The sequence below is a fragment of the Mytilus edulis genome, chromosome 10 (genome assembly GCF_963676685.1).
Source record: "Mytilus edulis chromosome 10, xbMytEdul2.2, whole genome shotgun sequence".
NCBI lineage: Eukaryota > Metazoa > Mollusca > Bivalvia > Mytilida > Mytilidae > Mytilus > Mytilus edulis.
In genome coordinates this window covers 44113572-44132154 of record NC_092353.1, presented here as the reverse complement: position 1 = coordinate 44132154, position 18583 = coordinate 44113572, and the positions used below count along the sequence as shown (strand labels likewise).

General features: G+C 31.8%; 1 protein-coding gene across 2 annotated transcripts in view; it reads left to right on the top strand.

The window, feature by feature from the left end:
* LOC139491253 (uncharacterized) overlaps positions 1-16905 on the top strand; it is a 69522-nt gene extending 52617 nt beyond the window's left edge. For both annotated transcript variants that reach the window (XM_071278782.1, XM_071278783.1), the window contains 12 exons: positions 1754-1839; positions 2393-2515; positions 3487-3577; positions 3890-3976; positions 4313-4498; positions 5013-5102; positions 5938-6097; positions 7664-7833; positions 9006-9173; positions 11937-12039; positions 12775-12942; positions 14229-16905. In XM_071278782.1, coding sequence (XP_071134883.1) covers positions 1754-1839; positions 2393-2515; positions 3487-3577; positions 3890-3976; positions 4313-4498; positions 5013-5102; positions 5938-6097; positions 7664-7833; positions 9006-9173; positions 11937-12039; positions 12775-12942; positions 14229-14365 — 1569 coding nt within the window. In that variant the 3' untranslated portion in view covers positions 14366-16905. The remainder of the gene's footprint in view (positions 1-1753; positions 1840-2392; positions 2516-3486; positions 3578-3889; positions 3977-4312; positions 4499-5012; positions 5103-5937; positions 6098-7663; positions 7834-9005; positions 9174-11936; positions 12040-12774; positions 12943-14228) is intronic.
* The last annotated feature ends 1678 nt before the right edge of the window (positions 16906-18583 follow it).

Below are 18583 nucleotides of genomic sequence, written 5' to 3'. Positions count from 1 at the left end.
TCTACATTTTTCATTTTTATTTTTCACAGAAGTAAAATTCCCCCTTGACTAAGGGAAATCCCTCATTTAAGTGATTCCTCATGTGGGGTTTTTTGTTTTGTCCATGTGAAAAATACATATCATTTGTTACAGCAAGAGTAATATCAATAAATTAAAATGTCAATTGTTCTTGAACAATTGAGAGGTCTTTCCTTTTATAATGTAAAATACATGTTCCAATAGACTTAAAATGTATTGAAAAGCTTTAAAACACACTGAAAATCCTTTAAATAAGGTCAAAAACACATAATTAGCTATACTTGACTTGACCTTGACCTTTGACCTTTTGACCTTTGTCAAGGTCATTAGTCCCCAATGTCATTGCTGAAGACCCCATGGGTCTAGGACCTTTTGTTATGTAGTAAAAGCTTATTTTGTCTTTTCAGAAACCTAAAACAGGCTTTATGCCCCTTAAAAAAAGGTCAAATCTCTTCGGTTAAAATGTAACAAACGTGCGCCGTAATGACCCAAACATTTTCCACTATTTAAAACTTCTGTAAGTATAATGGTTTCTGAGATTATCCCATAACAAGGTGTTAGGTCAAAGGTCAAGGTCAACATACAAATTTGACCTTGAGGTATTTTGCAAGGAAACATGAATTGATGATGATTGGTGAAAATCCTAGGTGTCTACGACTTACGGTTTCTGAGTTTTGGTGGCCAACCGACACCGGTTAATTTTAATAGGGACATAACCCTACCAATGAGTCGTGGAATCTTTTCGATCCAAATGTAACGAAGAACCGGGGTCTGGTCCTGAACAAATTTCACCCTTTGTTTTTTGTCTACCTATTACGGTTACGGTGTTGGAACGATAACAAGGTTTTTGGGTTTCGGAGGGATTACTCCGAACCGACAAAATATTTTGACTCACAGGGTGAGTTCCAGATAGGTATTCATGACACCTATACAAAGTGTGAATATGAAAGCGACACTTCTTACGGTTTACGCGGCTAAATTTGTCAAAGTTTAACGGAAGAATAATAATAATAAACAGAAGAAATACAGTAAGGTCTTTCCCTTTAGTAAAAGGAAAGACCTTAATAATAATAATAATCAGAAGAAATCCAATAGGTCTTTCCACGGAAAAGTGGAAAGACCTAATAATAATAATAATAAACAGAAGAAATACAGTAAGGTCTTTCCCTTTTGTAAAAGGAAAGACCTTAATAATAAACAGAAGAAATACAGTAAGGTCTTTCCTTATAGAAAAAGGAAAGACCTTAATTAGTGAATAAACTACTATTTATTATCTTTATGGTAGTACTGCATCATTGAAGTTTGTCAATCAGCCATGCTTTTATTCTTATTCTGTATAAGAACCTCATTGCAGGTAAAAAAAACAACATTTGCCATGTTCACGATTTTAAAAAAACAGAGGAAATCAACACAAGTTCAAAATCTAGGATGTTAGAATTATCTTGAGAGAAAACGGTTTTGATTGGCTGATTAATTTGATCATGAGAAACATAGAATTTGATTGGCTGAACACAAATGTCTTCCTTGGACACAGTTCAAAATCGGGAACCGTCATATTTTTCGTGTAGATTTTCACAAAATCGTGTTTTAGAGGGTTTTTCACGATCACGATCGTGCAATCGTGACAAAGGGTCAAAATCGTGTAATACACGCCTAAATCGTGAAAGTTGGCAGGTATGAAAAAATTTCCTGAGAACTAAATTTTTTTACAGCATGATCGTACTTTAAATTTCAGGTAAAACCAGAAGCCAAAAAAGTTGTAGATATAGAAGATGCAATCCCTGATGGCGAAATGAATCAAAAGAAGCTTGATAAGTTAAGGCAAGTATGACTCTGAAATAACAATGTACATCCTGTGAAATCATTGTTATTTCTGGGATACCAATTTTTGTGAATTTAATGGGTACCAATGAACCCCAAATTTTCTGTTGCTTTTATTTCAGATATTGTAAAACTACAAAATGAAATATAAAAAAAGAATAGATTTTTTTCCTTAATCCACAAATTTGTACCTACAAAAAGTAAATAAATTCACAGTGTATTGTATACAGTTTCAAATGAAATAATTTTTATAAAATAGTTTTTATTCCATCTGTTCTTTAATTTTTTTATGCTCCTCAAGCATACAGGCTTTTTATACAACTTTGTGGTCAGATATTGGTATCACTTTGTCGTCGTCATCATCATTGTCATCCTCAATGTCGTCTACATATGTTCTGCAAGTATTATTAAGCTAAGTTTAAATGTGAGACATAAATATTTTGAGATTTAATGAGAATTTATGATGTAGAGGTTTTATGGGAATTTATATGTTTTAGAGGTTTAATGGGAATTTATATGTTTTAGAGGTTTAATGGGAATTTATATGTTTTAGAGGTTTTATGAAGTATCCAAGATCATCAAATCAGTACAGGGAAGTGAATACAAGACAGAAAGACTGGAAAGAGATCTACAATCATAAAGGTGTCAAGGCAGGTCTAAAAGTACAGGCAGCAAGGTAAAATATTTTATGATCGTTTTCCAAATTTGCTTTTATGGGCCATTAGAGGCCAAATTTATGCTCTCAAAGTTCATTCAGAATTTGAATTGATTACAAACTTAAGAGTAAATCAAATATGCCAAATTTCCATAGAAAACATTACCCATGAAACTGGTTGACCTTGTTATAATTATAAACGTAAACCAGCTTGTTAACTTAAATCATGAATAGACAGTATAAGCACTTGCAACATAGTTCCATTACATAGATAAAAACATAAATTAAAGTGAATCATTTATTCATAACCTGAATAAGATTTCTTTTTTCTGCTGATGCCTTCTCTAGTCTTTTCATTTGACATTTGTTTTAATCACTGCACGTGCATGTCATATGTGCACACCATCTCCAAATAAGGTTAAATCAAAAGTTACAGAAATACAGTTCAAGTGAGGTTAAATTACTGATTTGCAAGCTAGTATTACATCACCATTGTTTTAGAGTTTAGACAAATTTAGATAAAAGTTACTGCTAATAGTGTTATATTATTTCAATTTTCTGCTTGTATAAATGTTTGAAATTAAATTTAACACTTAGGGTAGTACCTAACACTACAGGGAGATAATTCCATAAAGTCAGCTAAACGTTTTAATTACATTGTGTTGTTAAGGAAATATTAAGCTTCTCAATGAACAAAATTGGTGTTTGTCAAACTGCTATATAATCAGTGTATTTTTTCTGATAAAGTGGTTGGTTCAAAATTTTTGAAATTTTTATAATTTTGTTAAAGGGTCAAAGTAAATACTTTTTCAAAATTTTATGAAAATTAAATGAGTGAAATTGATTTTAGTGAAAGTGTTGGGTACCACCTCAATTGAATTATGCACCTACAACCTTGCTTATAAGTTCTGTAAGCCAATTATTATGGTATGATAATCTATTTTTAATGTTTTGTTAGATTTTGTAGGTAATACTAATTTTTTGTTTTATAGATGTATGGAATGTGGTGTACCTTTTTGCCAATCAGATCATGGATGTCCACTCAGTAATATTATCCCTAAATGGAATGATCTAGTATTCAAGGTGGGTACACAAAAAGTCTATTAAAAAGTAGAAAAAGCCAACTGAGCCTGTCTGCCAGGTGCAAAGGAAGATATATTCATATCTTCTCAACTGAATGTGCATGTGATACATTATTTTCCTGGATCGTGTTAAGTTTATATGATAGTTGTAGTAAAGCTTAATATTTAAAACTCCAAACATAAAATCAATGGTCAGTAAAGAAGGCAAGACACTTCAGCATGTAAACTCTTGTTATATTTTAGTATGAAAGATATTGAGTGCTTTATGTTAATGAATATTTACAGTCTCTTGAATTTTATGTATTTGTTTTAGAACAATTGGAAAGAAGCTCTTAATCAATTGCTGCAAACAAACAACTTCCCAGAATTCACTGGTAGAGTTTGTCCCGCCCCTTGTGAGGTAAGTCTTTACTATCTTGTTTGATTTTAGCTGTTAACATTTTGTGAGTTGATCTAAATATTGTGAAAGTACTTTTATTTGTGTGGTACCAATTTTGTTGAATTTCGCGGATGGCTTTATTCACGTATTTAAGAGTCCATTGAAAAATTACAACTATTGTCCAAATCAAGATATGGAAAGATCCCATGTAGGTTTAACTACATGGATACAGCCATGATAAATTGAGAATACATCAAATATCTTTATTGGTCAAATTGAATAAAATAACTTCCCTTTTATGTTAATGTATATTTTAGATATAATATTTCTTTAGTATGAGTAATTATTTTGTTCCAGGGAGCTTGTGTATTAGGAATCAATGCTCCAGCCGTAACCATAAAGAACATTGAATGTGCTATCATTGACCATGCCTTTGAGAAAGGTTGGATCAAGCCTGAGCCTCCTGTAACTAGAACTGGTAAAACAGTGGCTATAGTAGGAAGTGGACCTTCAGGATTGGCAGCTGCGGCTCAACTTAACAAGGTAAGAACCCTCCTGTGCATTTTAAATATGGTTAGGGCTATTCCATTAAAATGTTAGAAGGGGGAAAGGTAGGAAGAAAATTTTAATATTGAATGTGGGTCATTGGTCTTTTTCTGTATGTGTCTTTTACCATTTTGCAAAGTTATCTAATTAATGGTTGTTGGTTTTTGGTTTTAGGAATATTTTGAAAAAGAAATGTTGGGTTGACAGACAACCACTCATAGTCTCAAAATTTAATTAATAAGACATTAGGTGAACAGAAAATAGTTGAAAAAAGTGATCTACAATGTAAATTCATAAGTGCTACAGATCTAGACACAGAAAATTTTTGTTGTACCCAGAAAAGGATTTTAGCCCTAATTTTCCATATTTAAAACCTTTTGAGAACAAATGGAGGTTACAACTCCTTGAACTGCCATCAGGGTCTGCCCCTGTCCTGGGATATTTATTTTGCAATAGCGGATAACCCCTGACTACTGTCATGACCAGCACTTACAAACTTTTATAATTTTAGGCCGGACACACTGTGACAGTATTTGAGAGGAATGATCGTGTTGGAGGATTAATGAGATATGGTATACCAACCATGAAGTTAGGCAAAGATGTAAGTACAAGGACATTTTGTTCTGGGATGCTTTTTAATATTAATACTTAGCTAATGTTATATGAAATTGAATGAGACAATTAATTTACTGTAAACCAACAAATGTTTGAGACTTGCCAGTAGAAAATAATGTGAATAAATGATCATGAATGTTTAAAACTAGGTTCTCTTATAAAAATACACAAAGAAAGTTAAAAAGTTGTGAAAATAAGTTGCTGCTATTAAAGCCAGATTGAAAGGACTTTAAAAAGTATCCACTAAGATAATTTGGTCTACAAAATTTGCTTAGTTTTTGTTACAGAACTGAGCTGTGGAAACTAAAATAGCTAACTGGAAAACTGTTTCCACATAAAAAAACACAGGCTACATTATAGTGGGTCTCATTGGGGCCTAAGCGTGACACAGAATTGCCAAATTTTTTGTAAGCGTGACACATGAAAGTCATCAATTATTGTGCCCTGAAAACAGGAAATTAAGTATAGCAGGACACAGGAAATTACAAAAAAATAGAATTGCTTACATACATAGTGTAAGCTGGATACAGGAATCTGACAAAACAGTAAGCGGGATCTGAATCAGAACCCCCCCAATGAGACCCACTTTATAGGAATGATTGAGATTTTTATAACTCTGGATCTTTGACACAAATTTAAAAGACAACTTGAGGTCAACATAGGTCATCAACAAAGTGATTTTATCTCGCTTGTTCTTGAATGATTTTTAAGAAAACAACTTGGATTTCAACTAAGTGCTTACTTTATAGAAAACTCATAATTTACCATTTTCCTGCTATAAAATTTATTTCAGTCTGTTTCACTTAACTTTTTAACTTCAGGTTGTGCAGAGAAGAGTAGACCTGATGGAACAAGAGGGAATAGAATTCCAGTGTAATGTTGAAGTAGGAAAGAATATGTCTGCTGAAGATCTGATGAACAAATATGACAGTGTACTGCTGTGTCTAGGAGCTACCCACCCTAGAGATTTACCTATACCAGGTAATATAATAATATAATAATATTAATAATATTTTATTTAATAAAATATCAAGCATATTTATTTCTACAATACACAATATACCGGTATACAATACATAAAGACAATACTCACACATATATGGTAAAATAAAACAGGTAAGTGTTTGATACCAAACTTTTATATTACCCATTCAAGGAATTTAACTGTATGCTGTGTGTGATACCTGACCATGGGGTATACTTTAAAAACCTTCCTGTACCAGTTGAGTATTTAATCTTCATTATCAAATGTAAATGAATTCGAAAGAATAAACTATCAACTGATTTTTATGGCCCCCGATGAAGTTGTCGGTGCCATATAGTTTTACCCTTGTCCAAAATTCCATAATTCCGTAATCATTTGTGTAATTCTGTCATTCCGTCATTCGGCAACAAACCATTATACAGATTTTTTTTCTGAAATCCTTCAGATAATGGACTGATTTTTGGTATGTGAGTTAACCATGATGAGTTACAGATCAAGTTTACGTTTCTTTCTGCTCTATTACTTTTTTGCCAAAATTACTGGGTTTTGACTTAGATAAGTTGTTGAAAATCAGTTATACGGTCTTTTTTCTAAACGCTTTCAGATATTGGGATGATTTTTGGCATGTGAGTTAACCAAGATGAGTTACAGATCAAGTTTAAGTTTTGTTCTGCTCGGCTAATTTTTGCCTAATTCTAAAAGGAGCTAAGGACTTTTGATAAATTGTTGAAAATCACAGTTATAGAGTCTTTTTTTCTAAACTCTTTCAGATATTGAGCTAATTTTTTGGTATGTGAGTTACTCATGATGAGTTACAGATCAAGTTTAAATTTCGTTCTGCTCGACTAATTTTTGCTGTAATTTCGGGCTCTGGACTTTGATAAATTTTTGAAAATCACAGTTATACGGACATTTTTTTTTTTAAATGCGTTCAGATATTGGGCTGATTTTTGGTATGTGAGCTATACATGATGAGTTGTCAACGTATATTTGTTCCACCTAACAGAAGTTCCAATGGAAACTTTGTTATAAACAATGTCATAATATCTGTTCCTGTTGGAACAAATATTCTATACCATTTATTCTGTTAGGAACATTTACTGTAATATTTATTCCAGTGGAAATAAAATTCCAGAATATTGTTTCCATTTGGAACTTATATATTATGAAAGAACTTCTTTACCGTGACAGAGTTACAGATCAAGTTCAAGTTTCATTCCCTTCTGCTAATTTTTGCCAAAATTAAGGGTTTACAACTTTGTGAATTGTTGAAAATCTCAGTTATACGTTGTTTTTTTATTACACGCCTCCAGATTTTGAGCTGATTTTTAATATGTGAGACTACCATCATGTTTCTGTCCACATATGTTATTGAAATTACAGATTTTTCAACTTTTTGAGACGGGGCCATTTGTGTCGCTTTGACACATCTAGTTTTTTTTTTAAATTAGTAAAAAAACAAAACAAATATGAAATACAGCAATAAACAACAACCACTGAATTACAGACTTAACAGTTACCAGGATGTATGTTTATATCAATATTATCACATTTGTTTTCAGGCAGGAACTTAAATGGAATCCATTATGCCATGAGTTTCCTTGAGACGTGGCAAAAGAAGCAAGAAGGAAATGATATAGAATATGCTAAGATGTTAGCCAAGGACAAGGATGTGGTCATTATTGGGGGAGGGGACACAGGTTGTGATTGTATTGCCACTTCCCTGAGACATGTAAGTAGAGTCCAATGTGTGCATAACAATAGGAATACTATTAATTCAGAAATTATTGCATGCATTTATTACTGCGATTTTGTCATCAAAGGCCGAAATGCAATTTAAATTTTACGATTTTGAGAAAAATCCTGTTTTTAATTCATATAAAATATTTCAAGTTGCAAGTTTAAATTATTGCATTTAAAACTCTGTCCCATTTTTCACAATAATAAAAACCTTGTAATAATATCTGAATTTACAGTATTAAACTAACTATTTTATGCTCTTATAATATACTAGATTATGGAGTGTGTGTCCGAGCGAGAACTGCTCTAATTCATAACTTTAGGAATATTTATCAAAAAGTAGTATTTCAATATTCAGCCCCATTCTACTATTTAATACTGATAGCGTTTGACATTTTTAGCCGAACAAATTTATCCATTTTATATACTTCAATTATTGTATGCTGTATACAATTTGGAAATTAGTATGGCGTTCATTATCACTGGACTAGTATATATTTGTTTAGGGGCCAGCTGAAGGACGCCTCCGGGTGCGGGAATTTCTCGCTACATTGAAGACCTGTTGGTGACCCTCTGCTGTTGTTTTTTTATTTGGGCGGGTTGTTGTCTCTTTGACACATTCCCCATTTCCATTCTCAATTTTACCCCATATATGATAAGCATTTTGGATAGAAGGTCACTATGCCGGCAAAAGAAGGTTGTTGTGACCTATTATCTATCCTATATTGAACCGGGTTAAATTTTGTGTTGAGTTAATTTCTTTGTAACTGTAAGTAGTTGGATTGTCTGAACTTGTGATGAGATGTATCTTGGAAAGTAGGTTAGCTTCAGCAAGAAAGGTCAATATGACCTAGATTTTATGAAAATTAACCTTGATTATGTTTGAAGTTTTTAGTTGTGAGTTTAAAAATCTCTTTACCTAGTAAAAGAATCGTCCATGCTTGTGTAGAAAAGCATCTTAGGAAAGAAGGTCAACATCAAGGCAGAAGACGATCTCTCTTACCTATTTCCCAAGCTTTCTGACATTCAATCATTTAAACATTGTCCATAATGAGGTGAACCCTGTAATCTTAGATTTCTTATGTTGATTTATATTGTTTTATGAAATTTCATTTAACAAAGTTTTAATCCAAATTGTATAATGTTTTACTGTTATTTTTTTAGGGTGCTAAAAGCATTACATCATTTGAAATCTTGCCACCACCACCTCCCAGCAGAGCACCTAATAATCCTTGGCCTACATGGCCCAAAGTCTTCAAGATGGACTATGGACATGAAGAAGTGGAACTGAAGTTTGGTAGAGACCCAAGAATCTTCAATATCAAGAGTTCTGTAAGTGTTCAGTATGATCAGTTAAAGATATTATGGTATTTTTTAACTGTAGATCTTCTTATCTCATTCTTAAAGAGTAATATCAATATGGTTGTTAAAGTGTCAATGCTTGAAATTGAATGAACTATTTCCTGCAATTGTTTAGGCTATTTTTGGGATACGAATGCTTTTAAGTAATCTGTAGACTTATACCATTGACTCAGGGCCATGCCCTCACGTCAACCGTTTTATTCTAAACATCAAGGAACATCTCAGATTCTTGAGATTGTCTTGCTTTAAATGGTATAAAAACCAAAGGATTGAATTTAAACAACTGTCCTATAATGTTCTTCTCATAATCTTCATGTTTCGATATTTCCCTTGACTTGTATGCATGTTTTTAACAACACGGAAAATCAGAATTAAGCAGTATTTATAGTTAGTGTTTTTATAAATTTAGAAACACGTCAGAGGGAATCCCCCAGTTTTGATAACATGCGAGAGTTCTCTGAATTCCCATCTTTAAATCTATTTCTGTCATATAAGAACAAAAGTGGAGTATCTTATATGTCACCGTTATGAAACTGATATTTGATATTGTACTTCCATAAAGAAATGGTGGTCGTTTAATTAACATTTAATATACGTCCTTGCTACAAATCACAAGTCTAGGGTTTGTTTAGGTAATTATGCACATGCATATAGTTTTCTTGACTTGAAGGGGTATCAGATTGAATGGTTGCTCTAGATTCCCAACTCCATTGATTAATTTAAAACTTATGAGATCTTTTCTATGTATGTCTGCTATTGAGGGTTATTGTTGTTGCATAATTTTAAATCATATGCATCATTGAAATTAAAATAAATGTAGTCCACAAGGTAAAGGTGTAACTAGAACACCCCTTCAGCTAAAATGAAGTCTTCCATATTATCGTTTCGAGTTGTCTCCCTTCCGTAAGTAACTTCTATCAAACAACGATACGTCGAGAAAAAATAACTCATTCTGTCGATAGACATTGTATTATGTTAAAACCGATTGCAATTTAAACAGAGGAATGTGTACAGAAAGGAGTCGCTGACCTCAAGGAAGTTACATATTTAAAGAGTTAGAATGGGGTTCCACCTATAGTCCCCGTCACGTAAAATTGGCACAATGTTTTTGGTTGAAAATTTTTAAACTAACAACTGCATTCATTCAAGATGACGTTTTTCATTTAGGGGAATCAAATATCATTCCAAAAAACAACTACTGTCCTACCTTTTATTGTGTTTGCACTGTATAATCCTGACCTTAACATAATCCAAGATTATTTTATATGGTGGAATCCGACATTGTTATTACCGGAAGTGTTACCGTGGAACTCCATGTACTGTCCATTTTCTCCTGTCTCTCGGAGCTTTTCATCATCTTTATGCAAAAAGTGTGGGAAATTGTATCATCAATGACAATGATATTACCGGAGAGTAACAAATTTTATGTAAATCAGGTATCCTCGTAGAAACCAAGATGGCGGTTTTACAATGTAAATAATCTTGAAAAATGTGAAGGGCAGGATTATACAGTGCAAACACAATAAAAGGTAGGATAGTAGTGGATATTTGGATTGGATTTTTCTTCCGCTAATTGAAAAACATCATCTCTAGTGAAAGTGGCTGATATTTTAAAAAAAATGACAAAAATCATTGTGCCAATTTTACGTGACGGCGACTACAGAATTCATGTAGGAAAATAGGCGATACGGTACGAAGTGAAATACCTTCTCTCACTCTCAGTAACTGCTGTGGAAAGTAAACTTGGAATTGATAGTACAAAAATAAAACACAATAAGTACATTGTTCATACACTTGTATCCAGGATTGGCTAATTTTAAAGTTGAATAGCCATTCAGATTACGTAAATTACATTTTACACGTGCAGTTGAATTATTTTTGAAAATAATAAGTACATGTATCAATGAAAACAATGGCAATCGTATCCCTCAGAGCAATCTGCTCTTTGATTATGGAATAACCACCATCTATCAAGAAATGCCTCTATGCATGTAGTCATTATGTAATGTATGATTTGTAATGATAATGGTCAAATAAATGCTAATTAACGATTATAACTGAAAAATAAGGGCCACATTATTGCCTTATTTAACATACTTTTTTTTTTTTTTTATCTAAAAGTAAACTTATAAGGTTTGTTTTGTGATATCATTTGTGTAATCAAAGCTAATGTTGTTTTTATGCCCCATTTATTGGCATTATGTTGTCTGGTCTGTGCCTCTGTCTGTCCGTTCGTTCCGCTTCAGGTTAAAGTTTTTGATCGAGGTAGTTTTTGATGAAGTTGAAGTCCAATCAACTTGAAACTTAGTAAACATGTCCCCTATGGTATGATCTTTCTAATTTTAATGCTAAATAAGAGATTTTATCCCATTTTCGCAGTCCACTGAACATAAAAAATGATAGTGTTAAGTTCAGGTTGAAGTTTTTGGTTAAAGTTTTTGATCAAGGTAGTTTTTGATGAAGTTGAAGTCCAATCAACTTGAATCTTAGTAAACATGTTCCCTATGATATGATCTTTCTAATTTTAATGCCAAATTAGAGATTTTCCCCCATTTTTACGGTCCATTGAACATAGAAAATGATAGTGCGGATGGGGCATCCATGTACTGATGACACATTCTTGTTAATGAATTAGTTTAACCTCTGGAGAACCACCCCTTTTATGGATATGACCTGTCAATTTCATGTTTGAATTATGTTAATGTGAAAAGATATTCTATTGTGTAATTTTAGAATTTTGTTGATGATGGAAATGGAAATGTTTGTGGTATAAATACTGCATTGGTAGAATGGGTAAAGGATGATGCTGGTCGCTGGAACATGAAAGATGTTGAAGGTATACAAAAATTATTGTCAAGATTGTATGTAATTTGATGATTCAATTTTAGGGGTACAACTTTTTAAGGTTTTGATAAAGTAACCAGAGGGACACTTGAATCTCTTAAAGTTTGTATTTACAGAAACATTCCTGATGATCTAAATCCGATGTGTAATATATATCAATGAGACAGCAACCACCAACAAAATAAACAAAATAAACATTTAGAGATCTATATACAGACAAACAGTGCTGTGTATATATAGATTATACCACTGTATAGATAATGATACAATAATTATTCATTTTAGACAGTTAAATTTTAAAATTAAAACATGAGGCTCGCTGAGTGCTTTAAATGTTTAAAATTTAACTGTAGAGAGTCGATAAATATTGTATTGCACAATTTTTTTTAGTGGATTCTGTTTCTCTAATGATTTTTAAATGATGTGCATGCAGACAAACTCAATCCTTCCTTTCAATTGATCTTCAATAAGAGTACTTTTTTTCTATGAGACTTCATCAGACATGGTCGCCTTTTTTCATCACATAGCAATAAGAAATTCAGAGGAAAGCAATAAACCTTGACGACATAATCTAATTTTGACCAATAAACAACTGAGATCAAACAGACCACTTTGATTGAATAAAAATGATCAACATGTAAAGAAGGGATAAATAGTGTAAGGAAAGAGAACTCTTCTTATACCACATTCTATCTTGATATTGACAATCTACCATAATATTTTTTAGGATCAGAGAAATTAATTAAATGTGATATGGTAATGTTAGCTATGGGATTTTTGGGACCAGAGAAGAAGATTGCAGATGAATTATCAGCAAAGCTTGATGCAAGAGGAAACTTCCAGACTTCAAAGAACAAATATGCGACTAGTGTACCTAGGTTATACGCTGCTGGAGGTTAGTATAAGTGTGCATAGTAGGTTGACATTCTGGACAAAAGATAAAAGAATTGGTCAACATGCCTTTTCAGATAGACCTTTTAGGCTTTCAATAAAAGATAGACTTTCTTTGAAGTATTTGAATGTAAGTGGAACCAGTCCAGTTTCGTTATTATTATTAGATAACCTTGAATAAAGTTAGTATTAATAGAATATATAATCATAAATGTACTATTCATTTGAATTAAGATTTTTTTGTCATATAATTTACACATACAGCACATTACCTGATATTAAAGAGCTCAAATAATCTTTAATTTGTGAAAGTGAGATTAAATATTTAATGTTATAGATATCTTTAGGTTTTATATCAAGTGACCTCAATTCTTTTAACATTTCTTCATCTCAGCTGTTATGATATATTTAACCAAATGACCCAATAACAGTAGATATAGTAAATTTTAGCTCAAGGGAATTGTTTTTCTTACAGATAATCCATGACATACTGACATACTTGGTTTATCTTAAAATAAAAACTAGATTTTACTAGATGATCAGAGTGAGTCATTTACGACATGAATCTGTTAACTGTGAAAATACTGTCATCTTTTTATACAATTTGACACAAGTTAATCACTCAAGTATTTATTAAGTACTTTTTCTTAATGCAAAATGAAGATAAAATGAGATGTTAAATCGGTAATATACAGTTGAAAATTATGATAAATAGTGATTACACGTAACAAACGAGCCTTTTAGCGATTCGTTTTCTTTAATTATTCTATATGTGTTTTCTTAGACAAAAGAATAATTATACCACTTCACATCTTTACAATTTTTTTATAAGAATACCTTATTTTAAGAACCACGTTACAATATTTAAAATACTAATGTAGATGCTGATTGTGATTCCTTCCCAAAGATTTTTTTTTCGTAATATTTATCTATTTGTTTACGGGCTTTATACAACATCAAGAGATAAGGAGTTATTACAATTATCTTTTTTAATTCTAAAAAAATCATGTACATTGACTTTTGTGTTACCAGGTAGATCAACAATTGATACTAGTTTGCATATATATATATATATATATAATTCAAAACATTTTTCTAGGATAAGAAATTCAGATTGATATTTTCTTCTTATGACTAATTATTTTGTCTATTACAAGTTATAGATTGTAGAATAAATATCATATTGATATCTCCTTTTTAGGACTAATTATTTGGTCTAGTAATAGATTGTAGAATAAATATGAAATTGATATCTCCTTATTTATGACTAGTTTTTTGTTCTATTAATAGATTGTAGAAGAGGGCAGTCACTGGTTGTATGGGCAATAACTGAAGGTCGTCAGGCTGCTAGGCAGATAGATTTTGATTTGATGGGACATTCTTCTCTAGCTGGTCCAGGTGGAATAGTTTATCAACCAGAGGATTAATTTAAAAGATCAACTTGACAACTAATGATGCACATTTGATGTGCATTTGAACACACAAGACTGGTGCATCTGTGGCTTCAGAACATTGGAGCACTCTAAAGAACATGGCTTGGTGTCGTGTTTTGTTCAATGTAAAATGGATTTGTTAATCAAATAGTGTTCATTGGTGACTCGTATTGAACAACTTTACTATACTTAAAAGGATATGAGTTAACATAATACTAAACTTTTGACCTAGTTTCACCAACATCTAGGTCACTTATTACTTTGTGTCATATCATATGTCAATTCTGTGATTTGTTATTATATTTGAGCATAGATGCACATTTATAGTTTATAATTGTTATTGCGTTAATGACTGTTTTTATATTGTAAGGGTTTAAAAATGATTGAAATTTTATCAGCTTTTATTTGTGTACAGCTTTTAGAAAATTTGTTTAAGCTTGGTTTAGTATTCTCTGGAGAACATATGATATATGATTTAAAAGATATTGATGAATAATTTATTAAGTCGATTAGGTATACAAAAAGCAAATATAACAATGTGTTTGTCAGAAGAGTTATTGGATAAATGTTTAGCTCTATACTACTTTATAAACAGTGTGCTGTGTAAATATTGCTATGATAGGATATTTTCCATTTAGTTACTAAAAAAATAACCCTGACCTATACCTAAATTGTAGTTACTTTTTGGAAGGAGGCCTAAACATATAAATTTGACCAAATTTTGGAAGACCTTTTTGTGTACATAAAATTTCTGTATAATTGTAAGACAGTTTTACAAGGGATTTGCTTTATTACAATAGCAATATAAGTTTGTCCCTCATTACAACTTTCTGATGAACTTTTTCTTGGAAAGAGCATTGAAACCATTTTAAACAGAACATTTGTTCATTAAAATCAACAGGGTATTTTAAAGTAATTGTTGGTACTACATGATTGTCAAAATATATTCTGCAATTATTTGAATAAGTAATAATCTTTATTACATATCTGTACTTGTCATAATAACAACTACTGTAGCAAAATATTTTCTCTTTATAAGCGACCGTAACATTATCTTTTTCATTGTAAAACAGGTTTCTTTCTTCATATTATATTATCAATCAAGTGCATTGCTTCTTTATCAAAATTGATTATTGCATTCAGTTTCTTCCTGTAGAAAACTCCAACCTAAGTCCTGATCACTGCACACAATGACATTAAAAATGCATTATTGAGTTTTCTTCTGACCACTATTTACATTTTGCTTAACGGGTTTTTTTTTTTTTTTAAGAAGCTTACCATGTTCTTTAACATGATGTTTTACATTTACCCCTTTATTAAATCCCACAATGACCAGCACTATTTCAAAACATATAACACTAAACTTAAAAATATAATGTGAATATTGTTAAAAATTGTTTCAAAACCTTATTGCTTTACATGATGCATGACTTTTTATTATGATATATTGATTAAATGTCTTTTATAGAGATATGACAATGAAGAATGGTAATAACTGTTCATCATTTAGAATCAGTTATTTTGTTTTTAAGACTGTTGACAGTATATAGTTTTTGTTTTGAATAATAATTGTTGTTTTGTTGATGTTTTTTATTGGAGGTGTTAGATCTCATATCTATCAGGATTTTTTCAATTATGAGAATATTTAGATGTTTTCGAAGCTATAGTTCAAATAGCAATATTTTTGCCAAAGGCATATTTTTCACAAGAGTAAGCATACTACATTAAGATAATGGAAAAATAATATGCTTGTTTTTGAGATCCAGACAGTTTGATTATAATTAGAAAAATAATCAGATATCTTTTAGTTTTTATAAAAGTTTGCACATAGTGAGCATTCATGTTTAAATATTACATTCATTGCTTGGAATACCTCTTTTTGCTTTGAGATTTACAGATTTGTTAGCCTTACTTCTTTAAACATACCTGCTATCACTGTCTTATCTTGAGCGAGACTTCAGAAATGAGTATTATCTCCTCCAAAGTTTGGACTTCAAAAGAAATGGGATTAACAGCTTAAACAATAAACACCAACATGTTGTCATTTTATCGAAAACTAACAGAATTAATCTCATCTAAAGTTTGAACCTCTAAGGAAAGGAGATAAACAACTTTAACAATAATACTATGTTGTCATTGTATTAAAAAAAACAGTTTTTTTTTATACTAGGCATAGTATTGAAGTCATACTTTGAATTTTAATGGTTACTTTTACAAAATGTGACTTGGATGGAGAGTTGTCTCATTGGCACTCATATAATATCTTATATCTATAGGACATAGGAAAGAAAATTTTACACTATAGGTTTTGGCTAGAAAATACTATACTCTTAAATATTTTTTTAGTAAAATACAAGTTTGTCTAAAAAAGATCATTGCACAAATTGTCGTCCAAAGGAAAGTTGATAAAGAAAATTTCTAATACAACTCTTGAATGATGGCAGGTATGCTTAAAGAATAAAAGGATCATTGGCATTATCCCTCTGTCATGTAATAGTACTTTATGAATTAAAAATATATTAAAAATTGATAAACATCTTGTTATTTTTTCAGCAAAATGTACTGTTGGTGACCTTCTGCTGTTATTTTTTTCTATGGTCGGGTTGTTGTCTCTTTGGCACATTCCCCATTTCCATTCTCAATTTTATTAGATTGATGCATTTTCTCCACTCAAGTTTTATTTTGTCTATGAAAAATACCAAATCTGTGTTGATACTGACTTAAACATGGGAGATAAAACCATATGATAAGAGTGAGAACAGGGGTTTATTCAGAGGATGTTGTTGATGGCAGCTATTGGTCATGTTTGTATGTCATTTATTGTTTTGCATATTAATTAGGACATTGTTTTTTTCTTAATTGTTTCACATTTTGTCATGTTGGGAACTTTTATTAAATTGACAATAAAAATTTGTGTCAATATGACCATAACCCTACCAAAAAACATAAAACAGCACAAGGGCACCGATTGGTCTTCAGCACAGCTAGCTAGTCCCTACACATGTTTTGTGAGGTCTCAAACCCTCCCTTATATATTTAGTCAATGTAGAATAATCAAATACACAGCAATATGTGCAGTAAAACACAGTTTAAAAGAAGTCTTGAGTTTGATGTCAGAAAAGGTAACAAAATTTATTTTTATTTCCAATGCAAAGACGTCATCCTTTGAGTGAATCAATTGTAGTACCAAAGAACGCCATCTTCATCCTTTGAGTGAATCAATTGTAGTACCATAGTACGCCATCTTCATCCTTTGAGTGAATCAATTGTAGTACCAAAGTACGCCATCTTCATCCTTTGAGTGAATCAATTGTAGTACCAAAGTACGCCATCTTCATCCTTTGAGTGAATCAATTGTAGAATCAATTGTAGTACCAAAGTACGCCATCTTCATCCTTTGAGTGTATCAATTGTAGTACCAAAGTACGCCATCTTCATCCTTTGAGTGAATCAACTGTAGTACCAAAGTACGCCATCTTCATCCTTTGAGTGAATCAATTGTAGTACCAAAGTACGCCATCTTCATCCTTTGAGTGAATCAATTGTAGTACCAAAGTACGCCATCTTCATCCTTTGAGTGAATCAATTGTAGTACCAAAGTACGCCATCTTCATCCTTTGAGTGTATCAATTGTAGTACCAAAGTACGCCATCTTCATCCTTTGAGTGAACGCCATCTTCATCCTTTGAGTGAATCAATTGTAGTACCAAAGTACGCCATCTTCATCCTTTGAGTGTATCAATTGCAGTACCAAAGAACGCCATCTTCATCCTTTGATTGAATCAATTGTAGTACCAAAGTACGCCATCTTCATCCTTTGAGTGAATCAATTGTAGTACCAAAGTACGCCATCTTCATCCTTTGATTGAATCAATTGTAATACCAAAGTACGCCATCTTCATCCTTTGAGTGAATCAATTGTAGTACCAAAGTACGCCATCTTCATCCTTTGAGTGAATCAATTGTAGTACCAAAGTACGCCATCTTCATCCTTTGAGTGAACGCCATCTTCATCCTTTGAGTGAATCAATTGTAGTACCAAAGTACGCCATCTTCATCCTTTGAGAGAATCAATTGTAGTACCATAGTACGCCATCTTCATCCTTTGAGTGAATCAATTGTAGTACCAAAGTACGCCATCTTAAATGATCTGACAACAGTATCTTATCTATTCTGAATGAGTGTTTAAAGGTTTGGTTAGCTTTGAGGTGA